General features: G+C 40.8%; 1 protein-coding gene across 5 annotated transcripts in view; it reads right to left on the bottom strand.

The window, feature by feature from the left end:
* ADAMTSL3 (ADAMTS like 3) overlaps window positions 1–25,941 on the bottom strand; it is a 262,233-nt gene that overhangs the window by 117,076 nt on the left and 119,216 nt on the right. For all 5 annotated transcript variants that reach the window (XM_074354072.1, XM_074354071.1, XM_074354070.1 and 2 more), the window contains exons 8-9: window positions 11,686–11,760; window positions 5,602–5,759 (exon numbers count right to left, since the gene is read on the bottom strand). In XM_074354072.1, the coding sequence (XP_074210173.1) occupies window positions 5,602–5,759; window positions 11,686–11,760 (233 nt within the window). The remainder of the gene's footprint in view (window positions 1–5,601; window positions 5,760–11,685; window positions 11,761–25,941) is intronic.

The raw sequence follows: 25,941 nt of genomic DNA, 5'->3' as shown, positions 1-25,941 counted from the left end.
CCTCTCCAGTCCCTGGCCTGGCTTAGAGCCCCTTCCCAAGGAGAGCAGATGCTTTCTTGTCCAGGATGCTTCTGAGGGTGCAAGGAGGAGCTTCTAAGAATTAAGTCAGGGTCGCGGGCATAAGCTAGGTCTTTTCTGAATTAGGATGTATGGTCTCTCTGCCTTTATCCCTCAGCTGCAGGGTCATATGGCCCTGACCCATGTCAGCCTCTCCAGGAAGACTGCCAGCCAAGAGAACATGGAATTTTCTAGATACTTTCCATGCCACTTGGGAGTGGAGGGAGACTCCAGTTAGCTGAGCTCAGACTCAACCTGTCACTAAACATTTCATGGCACTAATGCCAGTTTCATTCCAAGGTAGTCTCCCCAGGTAGTGGATGGAGGTGGACACCCTTGGAGGCATTTTCTTCTTGGGGTTCCAAATGAAAAGTGAAGCCCATCACCTTGTCTGATCTTAGCTTTAAAACCTGCTTAACATGCTCTCCTGCTCTGCAGAGAGACTGCCATCATGAGACATGTCTCCTGACCACAGCTCATCACCCTGCTTCCTCCATCCTGTCCCCAATTTTCTTATTTCACCTACAATTCCCCGAGGCAGAGGAAGCAGAACTTCCACATCCTCGCTGGGCTCTCCCTACAGTGGATGCTTCTCCTGAGCGGAGGGCGCTGAGGACGTGAGGCCACAGCTCAGCCTTCCTGTGGGTAGAGGCATTCTCTATAATGCAGAAGAAACACTTGGATTCAGTCCCCCGAGCTTGGCCCTTGAAATGTTATGGGAACTAAATCAATTTGTAGAAGCCTCATCTCTCTCCACGAGCCTGCCTTTCGAAAGTCTAACCCAAAAGAGAAAAAAAAAAAAAATCCTAACTTTAAGAATCAGAAGTTGAACATTAATGCTCACTCTCTGCATTCCTGCTAACGACAGCCCGGTCATCACCCGCTACTTGCAAGACCGCAGGGCAGACAGCTCTGTTGACGTGGGAGGTGGCCAAGTACACAACATGGCAAAAGAGAAGCAGATGTCAACATTTACAAGAGTTTATCACTTCTTCTGATCAGGAAAGTGATTTTATAACAATGGTAAGGAAACGAATTCAACTTCAACTGCCTTACTTGGTGACTTCAAAATAATTCCCCAAATTTATGGAATGGATTTTTGTATAAAACTCTTCTTTCTATAATTGTGTATATATTTACACAAATAGTTTAGCTGTGAATTATGGTAACTAGTAGAAGCGTATTTGAACTGCTTTAACCAAGAAATTTCCCTGAACAGACCACATGACAGTAAATATCGTGTCATATTTCTGAGGTTTCTACCTTTGTGATTCATGGCAAACACCTGAGATGGAATTCTGATTGGGAGGCACAATGAGATAGGTGCATTTTCTTTTCTGTCAGGCACCGTGATGGGCTGAACTGCATCCCACACAGAAAAGATTATGCTGAAGTCCTAACGCCCAGCACCTCAGAGTATGATCTTATTTGGAAACAGGGTCTTTGCAGACCTAGACAAGCTAAGATGAGGTCATTAGAGTGGCCCAACCCAATATGACTAGTGTCCTTATACAAAGGGGAAATTTGGGCGCAGAGGCAGACATGCACAAAGGGAAGATGGTGTGAAAACAAAGGGAGAAAACCTAAGGGTCCAAGAAGCTAGGAGAGAGGCGCGAAACAAATTCTCCCTCACAGCCTTAAGAAGGGGCCAGTTCTGCCCACACCTTGATTTTGGGCTTCTAGCCTCCAGCACTGTGAGACAGTAAATGTGTGCTGTTTAAGCCACCCAGTTTATGGTGCTTTGTTACAGCGTCCTCAGGAAACTAACACATGCACTGACTCTAAAAGTTGTGTCTTGCTATGTTTTGAGACACCTATGAACATATGAATTTAGCCACTGTCTGCACCACATTTCCAAGCTGAAATCTGTTCTGTAGAGAAAGGAAAACAGGCAATTTCAATTTTCCTCTCATCCCTGGATAAGTCAGATGTGATGGCATAATTCCGCAGAAAGAAAAGAGGGATTCTGCAGGTAGAAAACATAAATGGTATCTGGAAGTGAGGTTGGAGGAAACTGGAAACAGGCTTGCCTAGCTGAAAACTACTGGCAAAAGAAATCAGAAAATTTTTTCCTGCACAAACACAAACTGTCTGAATGGGAGAAAGGAGACCGACAACTAGTATAAAAAGGAAGATTTCAGACCACGAAGAGAAACTTTTTTATCCCCTGCAGATGGATGTATGTTTTAAAAGAGTAGGAAACGCCACCAGCAATAATTAAAATAGTTAACCATGCAACAAGATGTCTTTCTCAACACCACTTAATTTTATTTTGCTCGATTATTCTAACAAGCATATACTTAAACCTGATATTCACCCATATTTACTCACAGATACTCAGTGAATTCTCACTGAATGGATACTGCCTATTTCATGGTCCAATCAGCAAAGCATACAGCATCACCCACTGGATCCAGACTCTCTACTGCTACCTGGTGGCAACACGCACATATTGCAGATGCAAAATAAGACTGCCTCCGGGACTCTACTGCAAAATACCCAGGACCCAGTAGCAGCGTGACAAGCATCATCCATGCGAAACAGATCATTCAGGAAAAATAAGAACGTATAGTGAGAAATCCACTGGGAAGAAGAAAAAGTGCTTTTTTTCAAGAACGGTCCAATCATGAAAATATAGCTTCTGAGAAAGAAGAAAAAAGACACTTTTGTCTCACTGGTGCAGTGAATGGCCAGACTTCAGAATGCACACATCACACCACGAAAGAATCTAACATCCCATAGATGTCTGCGTATTTAACTCTCCATGTCAGAATACAGAAGTTTTCAATGGTCCATTTATTAAAAGCCCATGAAATGAGGTCTAATCCATGAAGTGATGAGAGGCTGTCTCTCCATCTCAGCACGCCCGTGACTCTGTGGAATGAGCACTGAGTGAGGCAGAGCAGGTCTGCACATCCTCTCTCTCCTCGAAGCCAGGTCTTTCTTTTGTTGGATCAGCTGCTCTTGGTTGATTGGAATGGAAAGTGATACAATGAAATACAAGGCCGACCATCCTCAGGGACCTCACACACTCAACCTCCCACTCAAAGGAAAGCTATTATTTGAGTGCATCCCGGGCCAAAAAGAGCTGCATGGGAGCAAAGAGTTCCTTATCTTAGCAACAATGGAGGCTAGGTACTACTACAGTGTTCCAAGCAAAAAAAAAAAAAAGAGTAATTGATGGAAAAGGATATTTCCTAGAAACCCACAGTACTTGGACACGCCTGTAAGTCAGGGAAAAACATCAGAGTCATCCTTGCTTCATCACAGTGTCTCCAATTTTGCCAAATTCTCTCCCACTGAGAACACAGTATTCATGAAAGAAAATGGCTGTAGGCATGAAAATGAGGTTCCGTTTACACATGAGTCAGACAGTTGTGTGTAATACCCTCTTTGATAAATATACATACATATTATTTTTTGAAAACTTCCCAGTCAAGAGAGATCAAAAGCTTTCCAAAAGTGGAAGTGAAAGCCCAGAATTGTTTATTAAATCTGAGAAAATCAGAACTCAGAGACAACAGAAGACTGAGTACAAATTCAGACAGTGGCAACACGCTGCTAAATTCTATTAAGACGTGAATATATAATTTGGGCAAGAAGGTATAAAGTAATTTTAGTTACACATGTGAGAAATGACTGGATTCTTTTTAAAAATTGTTTTATGCACTAGAATATTATAAGTAAAACCAAGATCACTGCCCGAGGGCACCTCTGATGTGTCCCCTCTAAAGTAACCATTGTTTCTTCAGTGTTTTCAGCTTGCAATGTAGCCTCTCAAATCTTAAAACAAAATGTACATACACACACATACACATATTCATATACATATACGTGTGTCTACTAAAAACAAGTGAACAGTTTATAGATACATATGTGTTTATATATATATATATATATATATATATATATATATTCTCATGCATGGGATCAATAGATGATATGTTTTCCATGCTGATCCTATTACCAAACAGGACCTTAAAATTGTAAACTTTGTGGCTATTTCTCCTATCCCATCATTATACAAATGTCCCTTACTCAGTCAGAGCTCTCCAAACTGACTTGAGAAGAATACAGATCCTCTGAGCAGGAATGAAAAGAGAATTTTTTTTTAAAAGTTGTGTGTGTGTGTTTTACTACTTGAGAATCAAATGGAAAAACCCTAACAGGCGCAAACCAAGGCCAGAATTGATGCCCAGCAACGGACGAGAGAAAGAGAATAGAAAGGCAGATGACAGTCATGGCTTCCTCCAAAAGCCTTTTGAAATGCTACTGTCAAAGAATAACACTGAGTTGATGCTTCAAGGGTCTGACACCGAAGTCCATGAATGGCAAGTGATGTATAGGAATGGCAACTTAAATGTCTATGAACGGCAGCTGACACTTACACCTTCAACGTCAGGAACCCATTGCGGAGTGGTGTGGACCATGGCCAGGGAGAGAGTGCGCCCTGACGAGAAGGCAGTGTTACCCAGCCCCGGCCAATTATTGCTATGGCAAAATGCAAGCTGGTTGTCACATCTTTCCCTTTTTAAAGAGAAGCAAGAAAACCCCCCCTAGTATTTTCATGCTAAAATCTCTTGATTTTTAGAGGCTGACCATTTAAAATCTGAAGTTTCGAAACAACACCACCACCCAGACCAACACTTGGACTCTGCCAACAGGACATCAGTTAGCAACTCTCATCTAACTCCAAAGACATTTCTCTGGTGGCACAACTGATGTCTCAATGAAACATTCGTTGACAAATTAATGTGGAACATAGAAGGTTCTTTTCAAGGCACGGGGTCTTTTCACAGGTAAAGATACTCCTGGAGATTAACCCTATTTTCTTTCTTCCATTTCCATTTTGAATGTATTTCTAAAAAGGGATCAGACATACCATCCACTGAAATAACCCCTCTTTTTGCACGTCTTAGGTATTTTCAGTTTTATCAGAAGAATTTCAGATGGTGTCACCTTGGAAATATATTGGCCACTACACTTCATATCCTCTGAGTGAGGGAAGAGGCCCCTAATTTACCCAAAAGAGGGGACACAGACTCGTGGGTACAGGGAAGAAGGTTTCTAGGTACCTTGTGCCAGGTACCTAGACAAATGGTCCTTATGGGACAGCACCAAGGACAAGAGACAGGAGGGTAAGGAATGAATCTCTGTCTTCTCTTCTCCCCTTTGGAAGCCGAGCAAGTGCAATAACAGCACAGTCGTGGGTCAAGACACGGAGTGTTTAGCCACTGCCCATGGCCACCAGACCCATCTAGACGTTTAAAGCTGAACACAGCAAGCAGCTAGACGTCATAAACACAAAAGCCATCATTCCACTCTAAAAGTGAAGTCTGTTTCTTGACCTCTGGGGTTGAGGAGCAGAAACGTGAGAGAGATGAACAACCTTTAAGAACTGACTGTCCAGACGGAACTCCTAATGACACACGCCCGGTGTGAAAATGGTCACTGATGGCTGCTGCTGACCAAACATAATTGCTTTTAAAATTCCAGATGTGCTGGGCCCCAGAGGCATACCATTTACGAAGAAGCTCATCCTACCTTGAAGATGAAATCAGCCATCAGAGGTCCTGGAATCTTGAAGGTTTGCCTCCCTGAGCCCCTCTGAAATTCGACGGTTGTGTTCTCTACGACAAAAACTCCAGGGCTGTTAAAGCTGTGTTCGCCTTTGCTTCCCTGAAGTGTTTTTGATTCGATAACTAAAATTTAAAAATAAGGTTTAAGTCAGAGAATATCGTAAAAGCATTTTATTTCAAAAGCCATTTAACCACCTGTGATAGCATAGATGATACTAACACACTATCAGTACATCCACTCAATTTACAAACACATTGATTCGTATTGGTGGAAGGTAAGGATCTTAGCTGCCCATAAAAAGGAGCAAACAAGAATGTTAGGTCCAGTTAGGTCTACTCACCACTTTGGAGTCATGTCTACAACAAAGGGAAGAAGAAAACATCTCTTTCTATTTTTTTATGATGCTGCTGTCACTTAAAGTAAAGCTGTGTAACTCGTTTTCTCACCCTTTCAGATCTTAAGCCTAGACTTTTTATTTAGACAAAACCACGGGAAATTTTGAATTTGCATCAAAAAACTTTTTATTTTGAAATAATTATGGATTTGCAGGAAGTTGCAAAAATAGTAGAGAGGTCCTGTGTACCTTTCATCCAGTTTTACCCAACGGAATGATTACTTCTTACATAACTACAGGACACCATCAAAACCAGGAAGCAGACGCTGGTACCTGACACATCACCGCAATCGAAATACAGAAGTATTCCATCACCACCAAGGTCTCTCTCCTGTGTGCCCTCTTTATTCACATGTGCTCTTAAATGAGCAGGAGTGCTTCTAGATTTCCTTCAGAACAATGCTGACGGTTTAACCAAAATAACACTTCTTTATTTAAGTGATTTCTTTCTTTCCCTTCTCTTTTTTTCTCTGTCACTTTGCAAATGTCACCACACTTGATGGACCTGGTCGGCCTGCATTTCTGGCCTCAGCTCTCTCCCTCACTCACTGCCTTCGGTTTTCACTGCCTCATTTCTAAAACAGAGAGTCAGAACAGACGACCTCCCAGGACCTCTTCTACTCTGGAAGCTACACTTGACTCACTGGTATTCAATGGTTCTCCAGCCATCTCGAACAAAGCACACAACAGAACCAGAACTTCACTCTGTTTCCAACTTGAAAATGGAACGCTGATAAAACACAACAAAGTGATGTGGCACCAGGAGGCTGCAACCCACTCGCTGCTGTGCTGGGCTGTTTTCCTTTGCCGGATTTCTCTCTGCCACTGGAGCAGCTGCAGGAGTTCAAGCGCCCTGGACAGACTGCATAACAGGCATTAGGAGACATCCCTGATTATCCCTGACAGGCAGGCTGGGAACTTTTCTGGGAAAATTCAAAGGCTGGACAGGAGCTACTTGATCTGCAGGAGTCATTAGCGGTCAAAGAATAATGCTGGCTACTCTCAGGCGCGCAAAACCCCAGCCGCTTTGGCCCTGAGCTCCGTGACCGCAGTGGGGTTTTGGAAAGTGCGAGATTAAATTCATTTCCTAGTTCCAATGAAGATATAAAACTGAGTGTTAGAAAGTGAGTTGTCAGTAAAAATGAGATGGGAAACCGGAGACAGGAAGAGGGCCCTATGCTGAAGGAATCAGTCCTTTAAAGGAGGAAAAATGGTGAACACTCAGTAATATCAAACCCAAATGAAGCTGGACAAAATCCATCCACACGAAGAGGAAGGCAAGTGAAACACCGAGTTTCTAGACCGAGATTTAGCCTGAAACGACTTGATGAAATTCAAACAGTGTGCAATGGGTTGGGAGGCTGTGCTGGGGCAGTGAATGTTTTACCACTGCGCTCACCTCCCGGAGCACAGCGGTCCAAGTTTCGTCTGGCTGCAGAGTGATGGTGGGGAGTGGGGGTCGGAATCTGGGAAGGCGATCTGGGAGGAAGGGAAGACCAGTCTGACATCCATCTTCTAAACCAAAGGCCAGGATTTCCATTAGTTTAATGTTTGTTTTTTTGTTTGTTTTGGGGGGTTCTTTTGGATGTTGAGTCTATTCTATTGCTTCAACGGTGTCCAAGATTTTTTGTCACAAGGATATGAGAAAGCAAGGAGGAAAATCCATTTTCAAGTGCATGTGAATTACCCAAACCGCTCTTTTCCCCCACTTATCATAAAATGTCTTTATTCCAGTGATTTCAGAAGGCTTCCCACTCTCTGGGTCACAAACCCTGGTTGCATATAGAGGAGGTCGAAAGCAGGTGCTCTGACCTCAACTGTGTAACTTGAGTCCAAATTGGATAAGTGCAGACACGGGGAGTGATTTGACGAAGCCACCTTTTTACAGCTGACAGATGGATGCAAACAACTCAGATCATTTAGCTTAACAAAGCCACTTAGCATGCATTCACAATAAAGTGGAGGGAAGTATTGTTCTTCAAAAATCGTCACTTTTCCTGGTGGTAACCTTGCTCCTCCTTAGTGTCCATGCCTCTTACAAAATTGGCGGAAAAGGAGTTTGAGAAAGTCAGCAATTCAGATGACGTGTTGACTTACGGATACGTTTTTTAAAAATTAATTTCTAGCATTCCCAGGTAGGTACTGTAGCCCTATGTTGTGATAATGTGCAATTCACAGCTCAGGATAGCTGCACGCACAGCCATTCTGTTCTCAGAGCTTTCACAGACTCAAGGTGATTTCTGCAGCAAGGCAGCTAGTGCTGGCTGGAGAGCCCAGCAAACCTGTAAACACCTCCCCAGCTCCACTGCTGCCCACTACTGCCTTTTCTCCCTCTTCAGGCTTAACATGATGGGGGTTGCAGAGAGCAGTCAAGGAAGAGATGATGCGTGCCCTCAAAGAGATAAAACTAGGATCAGAAACCAAGGCCCTCTTAAATCCACAAATCTTCACAACTCAAGTCTATAATGGTGCCTTTAACTATTTTGACCCAGACCAGTTGTTTTCAGAAGGAATGGCTAGAAGGATGATGAATGCTTCCAAATGCTTCTAGTTGAAGGGCTTGCCCTAAGAAGACTCAGTCCAGGAGTCTTTGAAAAGAGACAGAGTCATGCTAATCATCCCCAGGAGGTCTCCTTAAATTCCTAGAAGGCCACCAAACATGTAATGAGCATTCTGCATGGCTGACTTGGCTATAAACACATCAGACTTATGCTGAGAGTTGTGTTTTACATGTGCATACTTCACTCGGATTCCATTTCCTCTGACTGGTCACTATGCACAGTGTCCACGTTCATATTTATGCATCTCTATATATGGTCATTAGACAGGGCGTAGAGGACAAAAAAAAAAAAAACCCAATTCTTACAATTGATAATGGAGGTTTCCAATTTATGGCATCTTGGCTTCTCAAGTTTACTGCTAGTCAAACACAATGCTGAAGTTTTTCTACAATAAAATCTCTTTTGCAGAAACCCTCATATTGTTTCCATTTTTGAAATTTTAGAGAAAATTTGGAGCTGTGTGCTTGGTATAATGCTGAGGCCAAGCTTACGAAAGGACTGGAAATTTAGGCTCTAAGCACCTCTAGGCAATATGTGAGATGGACGTTCTGTAATTAAATTCCATTCCACAGCAGAGAGACTAACATTACGTTACTGGGTGTTCTCCAGTTTCAATGATGCAGACTTTTGGAGGGTTGTACTTAGTACAAATCTTGAAAAGAATGATTTATCACTGCAAAGTAAGCTTAATTTCAGGAATATATCTTTGAATAAAAATTAAGAAAACATTGATCTAAATCAAGAAAATAAAGCCGCTTCTATATTTAGATGTTCAGAAATGTTAACTAAATCTTTTGTAAATGAAGCCAGTTCATTCTATTCACTGGCAGAGAAGGATAACTTTCAGAAACACTTTTAGAGCCAATTTTGAGATTATTCAGAAGGAAAAATATTCCAAGCAACAGATCTGCCACCTTTGGAGAAATGGGAATATTTTTGAACCCCATTCTTGTAGCAGTGCCAGTTTTGAGTATAAGGTTATGTCTAATATGCCAGAACATATATGTATGTAAACGAACATTTGGCCTCAAAATATTCATTTTTACTTAACCTGTTTACTGGCTACTTATTCTGTTTTTAGAGCTTATAAAACTGTTTTTAGAGCTGAATTTTTAAGAATTGCCTTTAGTATCATGAGAAAATCAGGCCCAGTCCCTGCATCTTTTTTAAAACATCTTTTCGATATGCTGTAAAATTCACATGCCATAAAATTCGCCCATTTGAAAGATGGTTTCACAAAAGTTTCAGTATATTCACAGAATTGTGAAACCATCTCCACAATCTAAGTTAGCAACATTCTTATCATTCCCCCGAAGAAAACCCATATCCATTAACAGTCACTGCCCCCTACCTCCCAGCAATCCAACTCACTCCAGCCGTAGGAGCCGTAGGAGTGAGTTGGGTTGCTCCAATCTACCATCTGTCTCCACAGATTTGCTTACTCTGGACACTTCATAGAAATAGAATCGGATAGTATGTGGCCTTTGTGACTGGCTTCTTTCAGCTAGCATAATGTTTTCAAGGATCACATCTATTGTAGCGTATGTCAGGACTTCCTTCTTTGTTACAGCCAAATAATATTCCACACATGCCACATTTTATCTCCCCATTCATCCACTGATGATGGACATTCGGGTTGTTCTCTCTTTACGGCTATTGTGAATTATGCTGCTCAGCACTTCATAGTTTTGAATCCAAAATGGTATTTCACAATGTGATCACTCAAATGAGCCACAAAATTTGGATCTGAATGATTTTCACCTGTCATCAAGCCTCAGGGTTGCACTGACAGAAATGAAGACTTACTCTCATCAAGGGCTGTGGCTTTTTTAAGCCGTTTAAAATGTTTGGATGCTTCATTATAGAGAAAGCCTTGAGGGAACTGACCATTACATAGAGGTAAACATTTTAATATTTTAGTTAAATAAGTCAGTCACATTCTTTTAGTCATAATTCATATAATAAAGTTAAAAAAAAGACTTTCCGATCATTGTTCACCCTCACTGTTTTAAAGATATCTTCTTGCTTCTCTAATTTAGGTCATAATATACTACAGAATTTCTTTCTTTTTTTTTAAGATTTTAATCTATATCCTTGGCAACCTTAACCATTTTTACTTTAACATTTTGATATAAATTTTTCTCAAAGGACACTTCCAGTTAGAATATCAGTACTGAATCCAAAATATACAAACTCACACACACACAAGCACACACACACGCACACACACACATTTAAAAGCTCCCCAAAAGGTACAATGCTTGTGGCCCTGAGAAATTTTTATGATTTGAAAAATCTAAGATGGTGGCTCAGAAAAAAAAAAAAAGGCAAAATATGTAGCATTTTAATCCAGTGGACCTTGATTTGTGTGGCTTTAAAACAGTTATAAACAGTTTTGTACTTTTTACAGAAATATAGTGCTGAACACAGTAAGCTTCTCAAGAAGCCAGGGACCCAGTCTTGGCCAAGGCCCATTTTCCTTGGGAAAAGCCTAAGAAAGTTGTGCCTGTGGCCACAGGAGACCTTGGGAGAGAAGCAGAACTTTGGTATTTTTAGGTCCTAAGAGACCAGAAAGGCTAAGATAGAGGAGATGCCATGTCACTTTGGCCAAAGAAACAATACAATTTCAATCCTCTATTGTTTCAAACTCTCCATATTCTGGGAAACCAGCGTGTAATTTCAGCGCCCCCCAGACCAGAGGTCGTGATGTGCTGGCAACCAAACTTACAGTTGTCAGCTGTATGTACTGTGTTTTAAATCTTGTTTTGCTTTTTTTTTGTCCCCAACTGCTAAAATCTGCAGAAGACTCTCAAATCCTAGTTTACTCACCATATAAAAACAATTTTTTTCACATAACTTGCTTTCCTCTCCCATGAAGAGATTAATCCCAAGCTGGTATATTTCCTACTAGGGCAAGAGAACTGAAAAATTCAGGGTATAGATCATCCCCTAGTGATACGGACTATTTCAGACTGGGAGGCAAAATCCTTAAGATGTTGGTCTGCCTATCCATTAACCCAAAGAAAGAGGTTTTTTTTTTCGCTAAATAAATTTTCAGGAAGGAAAAGCATGTTAAGATTTAATTCTACTTACAGAGATGTGCAGGTCCTTTCACTGTAATTCTCACACTTCGACTCCCCAAAGGAACAGCAATTACATTTTCTTCCCCTGGGAAAGAACACAAGACAAATGTAAAAAAAACGTTGTGCACTAAAGGCCCATGAAAATAAGCAACTCAATCAAAATTGGGGCATTTGCAAAGCTTTCTGAACTATATTTCATTTCCATCTCACTGTCAAGAAATCTTTGGAAAGCAGCTACTCTGTATAAGGCATATTAATACCATTCACATCATTTCATTTAAATACATTTTTTTAAACATGAAAAAAAGCTTTAAATAAATGCACTGGCTTACTCCCTCAAATGCCTTCATTCCCCAGGCCTCATCTACCTGCTTTGATGGGGAGGGTTTTGAAGGGGTGGGTCCTCAGGCCATACTCATTCATTTAAGGCTGTTTGTGCCATACAAATGCAGAGGTTAAGCAGTTGTAACAGAGACAATATAGCTCACAAAGCCTAATATATTTACCATTTGGCCCTTCCCAAAAAAATTTTTATAATCCCTGGCCTAGATAATTATCTAGTAGAAATCCTGGTCCTTGCAGGGTTTTTTTCCATGTCATTAATCATTACACATCCTGAAATTAATTTTTATGGCAATAAAATAATCGAAGCTCATATATGAAATTTTATCCCGCAGTCCTCTATTTGAACATTAAGTCTATTGCTAAATGACATTAGGACATTAATCAACCGTATGAATCACTTCAAGTAAATGTTGAGTTTTGTTTGTTTAGCTTACAGAGAACAAATCTTTGATAGCCTCTGGGGTGAAATTGTTGGATCAAAGGATGTCACTATGTTTATTGACTTGTTTTGTGTGTAAGTTTTATTAAATAAAAATACCTATTTGTTATTAAAATCAGAAAATGCAAAAAAAAAAAGCATACCAGACAACATGAAAGTAATTCTAATCCTGCTGTTCAGAGATCATCACTTCTAATGCTTCAATAAATATCCTTCCTAGATTTTCTGTTTGTTTGTTTTTAATATACATACGTGTAAAAGACAATGAACACTATTTAAATATCTACCATTACAGAAGGGGTTAAATAAACAGCAGCATAGCCATACTAAGGAATACTCTACAACTGATCAAAGTAATGATAAGAAGCTACCTTACTTGGTGTGGAAAGACTGCCAACATATATTCTGATGAATAAAAAAGCAAGTTAAAAATCAATTATATGGACAATGACTTCTTGAATATGATGTCAAAAGCATAGGCAACAAATGAAAAAAGTAAATAATTTGAACTACATCAAAATCAAAATTTTGTGCATCAAAGGACACTCAACAGAGTGAAAAGGCAACCCACGGAATGGGAGAAAATATCTGCAAATCACCTATCAGATAAGGGGTTAATATCCAGAATATATAAAGAATTCCTACAACTCAACAACAACAAAAAGCAACCCAGTTTAAAAATGGGCAAAGGACTTGAATAGACATTTCTCCAAAGAGGATATACAAATGCCAATATAAGCACATAAAAACACGCTCAACATCACTAATCATTAGAGAAATGCAAATCAAAACCACAAGGAGATACCACTCTACACCCATGAGGATGGCCATTATAAACAAAAGCAAAAAATAAAAAACAGAAAACAACCAGTGTTGTTCAGGTTGTGGAGAAACTGGAACACTTGTGAACTGCTGTTGGGACTATAAAATGATTCAACCACTATGGAAAACGGTTCCTCAAAATATTAAATGTAGAATTACGACATGATTCAGCAAATCAACTTCTGGGTACACCCATAAGAACTGAAAACAAGGACTCAAACAGGTATTTGTACACCCATATTCTTAGCATTATTCAGAACAGCCAAAGATGGATGCAACCCAAGTATCCAGCCACAGATGAGTGGAAAGATATCATGTGATAAATATACACAATGGAATATTATTCAGCCTTAAAGAGGAAGGCAATTTTGACACATGCTATATAACAGAGATGAACCACAAAGACATTATGCTAAGTGAAGTGAGCCAGTTACAAAAGGATAAATACCATATGATTCCATTTATGTGAGGTATATAAAGTAGTCGAGTTCACAGAGACAGAAAATAGACTAGTTGTTGCCAGGGAGTGGGGTAAGACAGATTACCACAATCCATCTCCAGAATATTTTTCATCTTGCAAAACAGAAAGTCTGAGCCCACTAAATAATAACTCTTCATCCTCCTTCACCAAACCTTTGACAGTGGTTACCTCTGAGGAAAGAAAACAGTGCTAGGAGGGAGTGAAGGGAACCATACTCCCATATTTTTTGTTTTTGATAGTGAAAATGTACTGATGAGTTACTTTTAAAATACAATTCAAAAAAGCTAAAAATATTTTTTTACAGAAAAAGAAGAGAGAAAAAAGAAAATAAATAACTAGGGCCAAAATGTTTTGCTGGATGAGTTTTGCAAAACCTTAAGCAAACAGTAAGTTGCAGATAATAGAAGACTGAAAGGTTCCCACTTAGTGATACACAGCTAAAATAACTCAGATACCCAAACCAAACACAGAGATCACAAAGATAAATATTTAAACTGAATCTTAATTTTGACTAAGGATATAAAAATAATAAATAAAATGGAGCGAATGAATTCCAGAACTCTATCGTAAGAACCACACATCATGACTAAATAGAGTAAAATAAAGTATTGATTCATTAGGAATTAAACATTAGGAAAATTATTACTATAATTGGTTATATTAACAGTCAAATGAGTTAAACATTAGGATCATTTCAATTAATATAAAAAGGCATCTGACGAAATTCAGCGTGTATCATGATAAGACTCCTTTTAAAGGGACAGAAAGAAACACTCTCAATTTGATAAGGAATCAGAAGCCACCAGCAGACTTAACGGTGAAACATTAGGATAATTCCCATCATAATCAGGAAGAAAGCAAAGATTATCGTCATCATTTTCCCCCACAGTCTACTGGGGACTCTTATCCTCATCAATGTAATTTAAAAATAAATAATTTAGAATAATACACATCATAAATAAAAAATCTTAATACCTTTATTTTTATATTTAAACCACTTAAAAGTTCAAGAAGGAGAAAAACGTCATAGACCAATATCTCTGATGAATATAGATACAACAGTCCTCACTAAAATACTAGCAAACCAAATTCAGCAGCATTTTTAAATGATCATACACCATGATCAAGTGGGATTTATCCCTGGGATGCAAGGATGGTTCAACATACAAAGATCAATCAGTATGATACATCACATTAAGAGAAAAAAAGGAAAAAATTATATGGTCATCTCAACAGACACAGAAAAAGCATTTGATAAAATTCAACATCCATTCATGATAAAAAGTCTTAACAAATCAGGCAAAAAAGGAACGTATCTCAAAATAATAAAAGGCATATGTGACAAGCCCACAGCTAACGCCATACAGAGTGATCTGTATGTCCCCACCTTAGACAAGTGGTCAAACTTGGCAGGACTGGGACAGGCTGACACACGGGCTTCCAGATTAGGGTACAGCATCAAGCTCACAGTATCGCTGTGGATGTGTTCCTGACTAAACAAATGTTCAGTCCAATTCTAATCAAGTCTTGGAACTCACAGTTCAGTTTATAGGAAATACTTGAGGGAGATCAACAAATTAAATGGCAATCAGACAAATCTGGGATACGGGAAATTTTATATGACAACTGGGATGCACTCTTTAAAAAGTCAGTATTATGAAAAAATAAATGGTCTAAATAAAAGAGACTAAAGAGAAAAATTAAATACAATAAGTGAACTTTGGATCACTTTTTTGGGAGGAGCAAAACAACTATGAAAGATATTCTTGGGACAATAGGAGAAATTTGCATATGGATTAGAGATCGGATAATATTTAGAAACTGTAATATTTTAGGTGTAATAATGAGATGGTAATATAAAGAAGATCCTTCTCCTTTAGATCCTCTAGGATCCTTTAGGATAATGATTCTAAAGTATTTATAGGTAAATGTTTTGATATCTGTAACTAATTCTCATTAGGCTCAACTAGTTAGTTGTACGGAGGAATGGCTGGATAGCTAAACAGCTAGATAGAACAAATTTAGCAAAATGTAAATAACTGAATCCAGGTGGTGCATGTACAGAAGTTAATTTTGTTATTGTTTTCAACTTCTACATACACTTGAAATTTTTTGTAATACAAATTTGAGGGGAAAAACATATTTCAATTTACTCTCCATTCAATATCAAAGTCCTAAATAAAATATTTGAAATGAGTATCTAATAGTAAATTTAATTATGCACTATATCCAAACGTTGTTCACCCAAGAAATGCTAGTGTGATTCAAAATTAGGAAATCTATGGAAATCGTTTACCAGATGAGTAGACCAAAGTAGAAAAATCATATCACCGTAATTGGTTTCCAGCATTTGGTAAAATTCAATAGCTATTCCTGATAAAAAAACTCTCTGTAAATATAATAAACCAAATGCTTGCAGTGTGATTTACAAATGCCCAGATGCCCATACCATGATTAATATACTTACAGCTTAAATATTAGAAACACTGCTATTTAATTAGAGAAATGATGGGATATCAATTACCACGATTTGATTTAAAATTTTTAGAGAAACTAGCCAGAGTAATTAGGCAAAAAGTCTAAGCCTTGGAAATCAGGAGGAAATTAATATTCAAAAGCTAAACTTTTACCTTCTATTTTACATCCTTCTGTGTCCTTTGGTATGTTTACAAAAAATAATTCTTAATTTACAACAATAAATTATAAACATGTACTATACATACTCAATCACTGTACCCCTACCCCACGAAGAATACACACTAATATGATAACATGGCCGTGTGGCTGATGTCAACTGTACCACTTTCTTTTCCTTTGCCTGGATATTCTAAATTTTCTAAAGTAAACAAATAGCATGTTACATAGGTAACAAAAATGGCTTTGAAAATAATAAATTAGAAAGCTTTCCTTAAGCTGAAGAAATCATACTTGGCCAGATCAACTGGGCTAAGAACTCTCTTGCAAAATCGTGTGAACCTGGGGTGTAGTGTCTTTGAGAAACATTTATCCTGTGTCAGTGGACACATGTAGGTGTGTGTGTGAGAGAGAGAGAGTGTGTGTGTGTTTTCCAATCATCCTCCACTGACAATTATACATTCAAGTGAAACCTCTCAGACCAGAACCCCTGGCTTTTTATTTTAGCCAGATGGTTCAAACTTAGGGGAAATGTTTGGCTGCGTGGAGGGCAACGAATCGCCAGTACTACCTTGGAGAGAAAGGCATGTTGCAGGGCAGCTGGGCAAGGCTAGAAACAGGGAACAACCTATAAGAGCCCCCCTTAAGGATTTACTGTCCTTAGATTATGGAAAAGTAACCTGTGCTGTACAGTTTTAAATGCCTTCTCCTACACTGCCATCCCCTTTTGTTTCTGTAACTCTCCAGTTACTGTGTGATACATCTGATGTCCCTGGGGTACTTTCACAAGGCAGTGCCTCCCAGAATCACCTGGAGAGCTTGTTAAAACACAGATTCCGCTCACAGAACTCCTGACCCAGAAGTTTAGGGTGGAGCCCAAGAACTTGCCCGTCCAGCAGTCTCCACGGGATGCTGCTCCCAGAGCACCTGTGAGCCAGGTTTCAAACAGCAGTGACCCAGGGCGTAGTGAGGGAAAACTCCAGGTCATAAGGAAAGTAAGTGGGGGTGGTTCCGTAGTCACAAATTTTTCAGCACGTCTTCACCGTTCTGCAGGAAATGGCACCGTTCTAATTCTGACCAGAAATGAAGTGAGAACCCTGGTGACATAGAAAATGCTAAGGAGAGAATGGATAGTAGTACTAAATACTCTGAGGGCTTAAAATGCCTTTTGGATGAAGCAGTAAAAAGCTGGTTAATGTGCTTTGTAAAAGCAGTTTCAACTGGGTCATAAGCACAGGAGGCTGTGGTTTGAGGACTAAATGATGATGAAAAAGTAGAAACAGAAAATGTGAACGGTTTTTCCAAAACTTGTCAGAAAAGGTCAGTGAAAGATTAGGGTAAGACTTGGAGATGTGGAGAGTTTAAAAGATATACACACATACACATACACATACACATGCACATATGCTAATATACATACATTATATATGCATATATACATGTATACACACATACATGTTTTGCAAATTATAGCTCTATTTAAGATGGGAGAGATGTGGTCACATTTAGCCCTGATGGGAAAGGGAGACAGAGAGGAAAGGAAAGAGAGGGGATGATGGGTGTGGTGAGATCTCGGAGGAAGCAGAGGGGGCTGGAATCCAGGACACAGATGGAGGGATTAATTAGCCTTGGACAGGAAGACAGACACTTGTGCCTCCGTAATGGGAGGGAGCAGAGACTGGATGGGTGCAGCTGCAGGGTGAGGTCTCTTCTGATGGTTTCTGTTTTACTGAGATTTTTTTCTTTTTACAATCTTCTTTGGAGTCTAGCATAGAATCAGTTTTTGTAAATGGTCCATAAATGCTTGAAAAGACAGTACATCCCCTCAAAATGCAATGCTCAGTAATTCCTATTAATGTAATACTACTAATTACATTGTGCAGATCCCACTTACTGACTTAAATATGTTCAAGTCTCTCAAAGCAGTTCTACATCCTTCAGTTTCTTCCTACATCCCTCTAGAGCTTTGTTTTCTTTATATATTTTGCTATAATGGTATTCACACATTTTTAAGATTGTTTTTTGAACATTGGTGGGTAGTAAATACTCATCTTTGTTATTTTCTTGCCTGAGATGCCCCGAGTCCTGATGTAAATACTATCATGCTTTCTTTGTCTCCCCTGTTACAATGGGGCACTTTTAAATCCCAGACAAACAGCCTCCAGGTACATTCCCCCTCTGTCTGGAGCCAGACCCAGAGCTGGTAGGAGCCAGCTGCTTCCTGTGCTCCAGGACAGGCTAAGTGCAGACCACGTGAAGCCTCCTATCACAAGTTTGCCTATGAGGCCGCCAATCACATCTGATTCTCAGGCTGCTTTAAAATTCTATGGTTCCTAATGGTGTAGAATCCCATGGTGGAGAACATACAAGACAAGGAAAGGCTTCTTCTCTACTTGCAGTGTTGGTGACAGCAGGTCTGCATCTAGGAACATCCAGATTCTGTGGTGATGTTGGGAACTGGTTCCTGCTGGACATTTTTATTGTTTGGAACTATTCCAAAACTTTTTCATTGAAATCTAGGGTAAGAGATTCTTGATTCTGCTACTCACTGTGCCATCTTCCAGGGCTTCCTCTCATCACACTTTAAATGTCATTTGCATTATTTTTACTCTAAAACTACTGGGAGAGGCAATGTTGAATAATGGTTAAGATCAGACTCTGGCACCAGACAACCTGGGTTGGAATACCAGCTACTTACAAATGCTGTGTGACCTTGGACAAGTTTCCTACCTTCTCTGTGCCTCAGTTACATGTGTAAAATTAGGTAAAATAAGAATACTTGTTTCAAGGGGTTGTTAAGAGGATTCAGTAAGATGATATATGCAAAGGGCTTAGAAGAGAACTTCACCACCAGTAGGACTGGGTAAGTGTAAGTTATTAAAACCACACTGAGCCCATGCTATGGCCCCAGGCGCGATGCTAGGTAACTTGAGATTAATTACCTCCTTTGTTCTAATAAAAACCCTTTTCTAAAATTAATAAAACTGAAGTTTTGCAAGTTCAAGTGACTTGCCCAAGATCACAAAGTTCCTAAGCCACATGGCTGGTGTCAGAACCAAAAACTACACTGTTAATCCTTCTACTGTAGAGACCAAGTTATAATTGTATAAACCCAAACTCACCTATCACAAGTACATTCATTGCAGGCTTTCATCTTACGGGTTTCCCTTGTTTGATTTTGCAATCACTGGACTGACCCAAGGATCTATTAAATTTGCTTCCCCTGACTTCCCTCCCACACGTAAACACTCAAGCCCAGCTGTTCTGTCATATTTTTTCTATGTCTCATTTCCTGCCACAGATCACAGCTTTGCTAAGTAGCAAGATGTACAGGAAATAAATTGTCCACACAATATTAACCAATCAATAAACATCAGTTTCAGCCCAGAAGGACTGTAATTTATATCAGATCGTTTATTTTCACTATAAAGTCCAACTAGAAATACACCAACCTAAATACACACATTCCATGGGAGTGCAAGAAAAGAAACATACTCTTTTATTACTCTCTCTTCGACAACCTCATTCCCACTTTTCCATTCCTGGTTTTTGTTTTCTGACTTTTTAAAATTCAGTTGGGCTTTTTGCCGAACAAAACTTTCGGTCAAGCATTTTTCATGTTATTTTCTTGACCCTGCATTTATCTTCTGCTTTTTAGGTTCAAACACACACACACACCCTTCCCCTACTCTCCATTCCCAAGGAATAAAGGGAGTTTTTTTTAAAAGGAAGAAAAGTATCTGAATAAATGCTAGTGCTAATAATAATAATAAACACTATGGGAAAATTGAAAATAATACTTATTTTCCTTTAAAGTGAGATACTGGGTGTGAAAGCATTTTATCAACTGAAAAACAATGGCTTTATTAATGCTCTTACACACCCATAACCACTTGGCATCATTTAAGCTAAAACGAGTTAGCTGGTGTGACATTGTGTCGTACAGGGGCTGACACCTTTTCAAAGCAGGGTAGTCAACTTGGATTCCAGTTTATCTGTCACTCTGTTGGGTGTAGTGTGGGGTTGTGGATGGTGAAAGAAGGAAAGTCAGGGTGTGGCTGCACTGATTCTGCAGCTGGAAGGCTGTCCATAAACTGCCTTTTCACATGGAAATGGGATAAATGAAATGTGCCCAGGAGCAAAGACAGGGAAAGTAAAATTCAGGAATTAACAACCATCTTTTCAATAGACAGGGCAGGAATTCGACTTGTTGAGAGCAACCAGCTGCAAGCTGAATACTGATTCCCATACCTATGGCTCTCCTGCTAGGACACCCCCTCCCGCCCTGAGTGGCTCCTGTGGATGTCTGTTATTGCTGAATCTGCAAATGGGTGTCCTCAGCTATTAGCCCTCGTGTCTGTGTAGAAACATCTGCTCCCAACCTGGAGGTATATACCTTTAAATGGCTTAAAACACCTTTACCCTAGAAGAGCAGGTAACCGGCAGAGTGCCTAACAGTGTATGCTGTAGTGCTTGCTCATTTCCAGGACCAGCTTTGCACAGCACGCGGTAGAGGGGGCTAAGTTACACACAGCATCTAACAACATCTTTCTGTCCGCATGTTCCCCAGTATCATAGCATAACTGTTCTTTTCTGCCCTTTATACTGCATCTAAGAAATCAAGAGCCTGGTGAGGATTAAACGGTCATTTGCTGTCTGACTCCATACTGGGATGCAGAGATTCAGAATGTGTCACCCCAAATATGCCACTGTGGCATATGGTTTATTGTGCATTCAAGGTACTTGAGGAACAGCCAGTTCAAGAAGGGCATTCTGACCCTGCACTGTCCCCCTGAAAACAGGAGAAAAATCTCCCAGGTAAAATGTACCCTCTCTGTACCAGGGAGGGTGGAAGGCATCCTTATCACCACAGACAGGGAATTCAGAGCCAAGAAGGCTGTGTAAACAAATACAAATATGTAACATTTCCTGGGCTCTTTAAGAATATAGACAAACCATCTTGGTGGAAACTTTTCATTAAAAGGGTGAACGATGTCTTCACATAAGATCCTGGGATTTATTTCTCTGACCTCCACTCAATCCCGAGATCTGTGCTTTTGAAAAATAAGGAATAAATTACAGATATACTTAACAGACTTCCAGAGCTAAAAGATGCCTTAGAAATCATCTGTGCTAACACTCTCAGGATGCGGACAAAAAAGCCAAAGTTCTCATGTGACCTTGCCTAAGATCACAGCGAGTGGCTAGGCTGAGGTTATCACCTTTGCCTTTGGCTTCCAGTCCAGTTCTGTTATGCAACATTATTCAGTCTCACTAGAACCATAATGAGAAGCAGAGCTGTCTCCATCAAAGAGCCTGTGTTTACTCATGCGATGTTTCCTGAGCTGCGACGGCGTGCTCAGTACTACACAGGCATTAGGGATGAAATGATAGACAGAACGTCTGTTGTTACAACACCTCACTAGTGGGAGAGACAAATTAAACAAATAAATACAGTTGACCCTTGAACAACTTGGGGGTTAGGGGGTACTGACACCCCCAGGCAGTCGAAAATCTGGGTATAACTTCTAGTTGGCTCTCTGTATCCGTGGTTCCGTATATGGGGATTCAACCAACTGTGGATCAGGTAGTAAATACCATTGAAAAAATAACCTGTGTATAAGTAGATCTGCGCCATTCAAACCCATGTTATTCAAGGGTCAACTGTAAATGAAATAAACCTCTTGCAGTCAAGGCTAAGCTGGAAATAGGAAAAAGAAGGGCTGACTTTAGGTAAATTGGTGAAAGAAAAACTGAGGAGGTGACAGCTGAGCTCAAGGATGAGAAAGGAAGCCACGTTAAGAGCTGGGAGAAGCACGTTCCAGGCTCAGGGGTCGGTGGGTGCAAATGCCGTGGGGGGAAGGGCTCTTGGCATTCTAAAATCTTCCAGAAAGTCAGCATGACTGGAGCCTAGTGAATGAGGGGCACAAAGACACACAGGATGTAAGAGCCAGATACACAAGACTTTGAAAGTCATGCAAAGGGGCATGGACTTCATCATAAGTGTAAAAATACAGGCAGTTCAAAAAGGGGCTTTAAGCTGGGGAGCTCCTGGTCAGTCTGGCTACTCTGTGAATCTATGACATTCCTTCTCAACAGAACCCGCCTGTCATTTCCCTCTTGCTTTTCTTGATGCAGAGGACTTAGAAGATACACACAAACACAAGTGAGAGGCAAGTGCAAAAGCCTGGGGCTCCAGGTTTTCAGTCTTGGGATCTCCTTCCATGCCAGGCTCTCTCTTGTGAATTAAATAGGGAAATATCCCCTTAAAATTAACAAGGTCCTTGGTTTGAATATTCCTCTCCTACACACAGCTCTGGCATCAGGGTATTATCCATCAGAATCTTGCCTGGTGAGTAGGGAGGCAGAAAGGGACAGTGTGAGAAGACGGGAGGAAGGAAAACCAAACTGTTCACCACATTAGCAAGCCCTTTATAGCTGATACAGTCTTCTTTGTTATGGAGTAAGTTACACGTACAGATTATTTTTGGAAATGACAGTCAAAGGAGAAATGAACAGTGCATGAAGAAAAAACATCAGAAGAATTATCCTGTGACACAGCCCCATTAGTCCGCCTCACCCAGGATCCTATTTTTGTCAAGTGTACCCATAGATGCTTTATAAGAAGGTGTGGTTATCTTCATAACGTCCAAAGTTAAGTGCAATGCTGGTGTCCCAGGTCAGCCTTGGGCATCATTGTATCTGTAGGCTTAGTTGTCACGTTTTAGGTAAAAGCGTATAGTTGACCCATAAACAACTTGAGGGTTAGGAGCACCACCCCACCTCCAGTCAAAAATCTGAGTATAAGTTACAGCCAGCCCTCCTTATACACAGTTCCTCCGTATTTGCTGTTCCACATGGGTGGATCCAACCAACCACAGATGGTTTAGCAAGGTACTATTTACTGCTGAAAAAAGTCCAGAACTACGCAGTACAAACCCGTCTTGTCCAAGGGTCAACTCTACAAAGAGCTCAGACCAGACAAACTCAGCTTACTTATTTATTGGTCTCTTTCAGGCATGCCCTTGTGTGGACGAGACCAAAATAATGGACAAAAAATGGACAAAACTGAGTCTCTAAGTAACAGATCGAGATGCTCCAAATAGAGGTGCCTGCTTCTTCATGGCGGTTTTAGAGTTTCTCTCTTTAAAAGCTGAGTGGCTTCCAGTTCCCTGTTGCAACAGCCAAAGCTGTTTATGCCAGTGGTGAGTTCAGTCTCTCCCCTTCTCCCTCCGAACAGGAAATTTGTGTGTTGCATGTGGATTAATTCCTGATATTTCTCATAGCGAAGGTTTTGGCTCCCGGCTCCTACACCTTGAATCTGCCTCACTGCATGGTGAGCAACCTCGTGCACTTTCTCCGGAGCGGAGCAGTGCCAAGAGCATCTCCTTGCCATGGCCTCGTTCAGTGCGAGTCCCAGGGAAGACAGGAATGATTGCTTGGCAAGGTGAGCACGGAGGAGCTTGGTGGACTCTGCAGGCCTGGTGATGCGTACTCAGGGAGAGACGTGGCTTCATTTCCCACATTTCTTTCACACAAAGCATGATTATGGGGAAGTGCTTCCATATGGCCCATGGAAAATCCCAGCCAAAAACAGCTTCAGCTGGCCAATTTCAGAGCAGTAACAGACGCGAAGGGGCCGCAAGGAAAAGCAAGGATGAGAAGCATCGGGTTTTCACGCAGGCAGGCGTCTTTGCTAACTTCAGCCTTAGCCCTTAGCGGGACTCAGCGTATGGCGCCTGAGGACTTGCCAGCAGCCACGGGGCGCCCCCAGCTTTCACCACATCCCCCGACTTGCTGCATTCAAGGGTCTGTCTGTGCGGTCCAGATGCCCTTCTTTGGCAGAAATTAATAAAAAGATCAGCTTTTTTAGGGACTCTTAACCTGGAATGACTTGGCATCAGGGGTCTGAGATCCCCTCAAAAACATCAGAATGGCAAATTCAGGGCTTATGGGTACACATACTTTTTTCCAGAGAGTGAAGACAGAGGGACAGAGACAGAGGATATGAACTGCCTCACCCAGAGGGAGGCGCTATGAGGCACAGGCAGGTAGGCCCCCTCCAGCAAGCGCAGCCCTCCACCCCCTCCCCTCCCGTTCCAGGGCCGCCTCTGCACGCATCTCCAGCAAGACTGGTTTCTTGACCCAATTTCACTCCCCTCCTACATCGGTTCAATTAGAATGATCTCGCTTTCAAATCTCTCTCTGACTCTGACAAGACAACGTCTTTTCTGTGGAAATTTCTACACATTTTAAGGCCAACCCTAACCTCCCCAGCTGGCTGTTATTGGGTATTATTTTCCATCCATTCGTCCTCTTGCCCAAAAGCTGCCCTAGTGAATGAACGCGCCCTGGTGCGGCCTGCCTCTGCACCGCCTGCCCCAGAGCTGGGCTTCCCTCTAACTCTGGTTTCTCCTATGATTCCCCATGTTTTGACACCTCTGACAGGACTGTCCTCCACACCCATCAGCAGCTCTCTCAAAAACAATGTCCAGACTGACCAGTTGACTCAGAAGTCTGTTTACATTTAACAGATGTTCTGTTAGAGGTGTGACATCCTTTGGTACCCAAGTGAACAAGATTTCTAATAAAAATGCAGCCAGCGTTCACTGAGCTCTCTCTAGGTGACAGATACTATTTGGAATGCTCGGCATGAATGACTTATTTAATTCTGACAACAACTCTACAAAGGCAGTACAATTGCTGTTCCCAGTTTAAAATGAGAAAGTCAAGATATACAGAAAAGTTAAAAAAAATTTTTTTTGCTCTGCTTACACAGCTAGTAAGCACCAGGCAGTCTGGCCCCAGACCCCAATTTCTTACCTACTTCCCTATATTGCCTTTCACAATGAATTATGGGAGACACTCTTTAACTTCTCTGTTCCTTAGTTTCCTCATCTGTAAAATGGGTTGGACAAGAGCAAAACTGCAATGTAAGGGGGCTGGTGGAATTAAATGAGATGCTATGCCTGAAGAGAACATTGGTAATTCCAAAGCATTAGAGCAATATTAGTAATCACAGAATGGATGCAATGCTATCTACTTGGTTTCTCTGCAACTTAGAGGCCACTCTGTCACATGCCACAGTTCTGGTCAACAAGGCAAAATTCTCCAGGGAGGACTTCCCTTCCTGACTAAAGGGCACAGGGTTAAAAGAATGCCTTTTCCACTATCTTCTTTATCATCTGACGTGCAGAATGTGTTGTTTGAGTATTTACTAGTAACTTTGCAACCACGGAGATGAAAGCCATACCCTAAGGATGGGGAAGGAGAGACAAGAGCCTGGTTCCTTAAAGACACTGTGAAACAGCTTCCCCAAACTTGACTGCCTGCTCCAGACTTCTTGTTAGTAGAGATACATAAACTCCTGTATTTATGAGTTGGGTTTTCTATGATTTGCAGCAGAATGCGTGCCTCACTGGTACACCACCACTCAGACGAGCTCCTTCAGGAAGCCCATGGAACCTCCCTGAATTCATGGTTTCCAATCTCACCTAGGCCCTTGCAGCTACTCCTCTGTCTCCTTACTCTCTTTGATGAGCTCC

Source organism: Camelus bactrianus, chromosome 27 (assembly GCF_048773025.1).
Source record: "Camelus bactrianus isolate YW-2024 breed Bactrian camel chromosome 27, ASM4877302v1, whole genome shotgun sequence".
Taxonomy (NCBI): domain Eukaryota; kingdom Metazoa; phylum Chordata; class Mammalia; order Artiodactyla; family Camelidae; genus Camelus; species Camelus bactrianus.
Note: the sequence above shows the minus strand (reverse complement) of the source record. Positions and strands in the feature narration are given on the sequence as shown.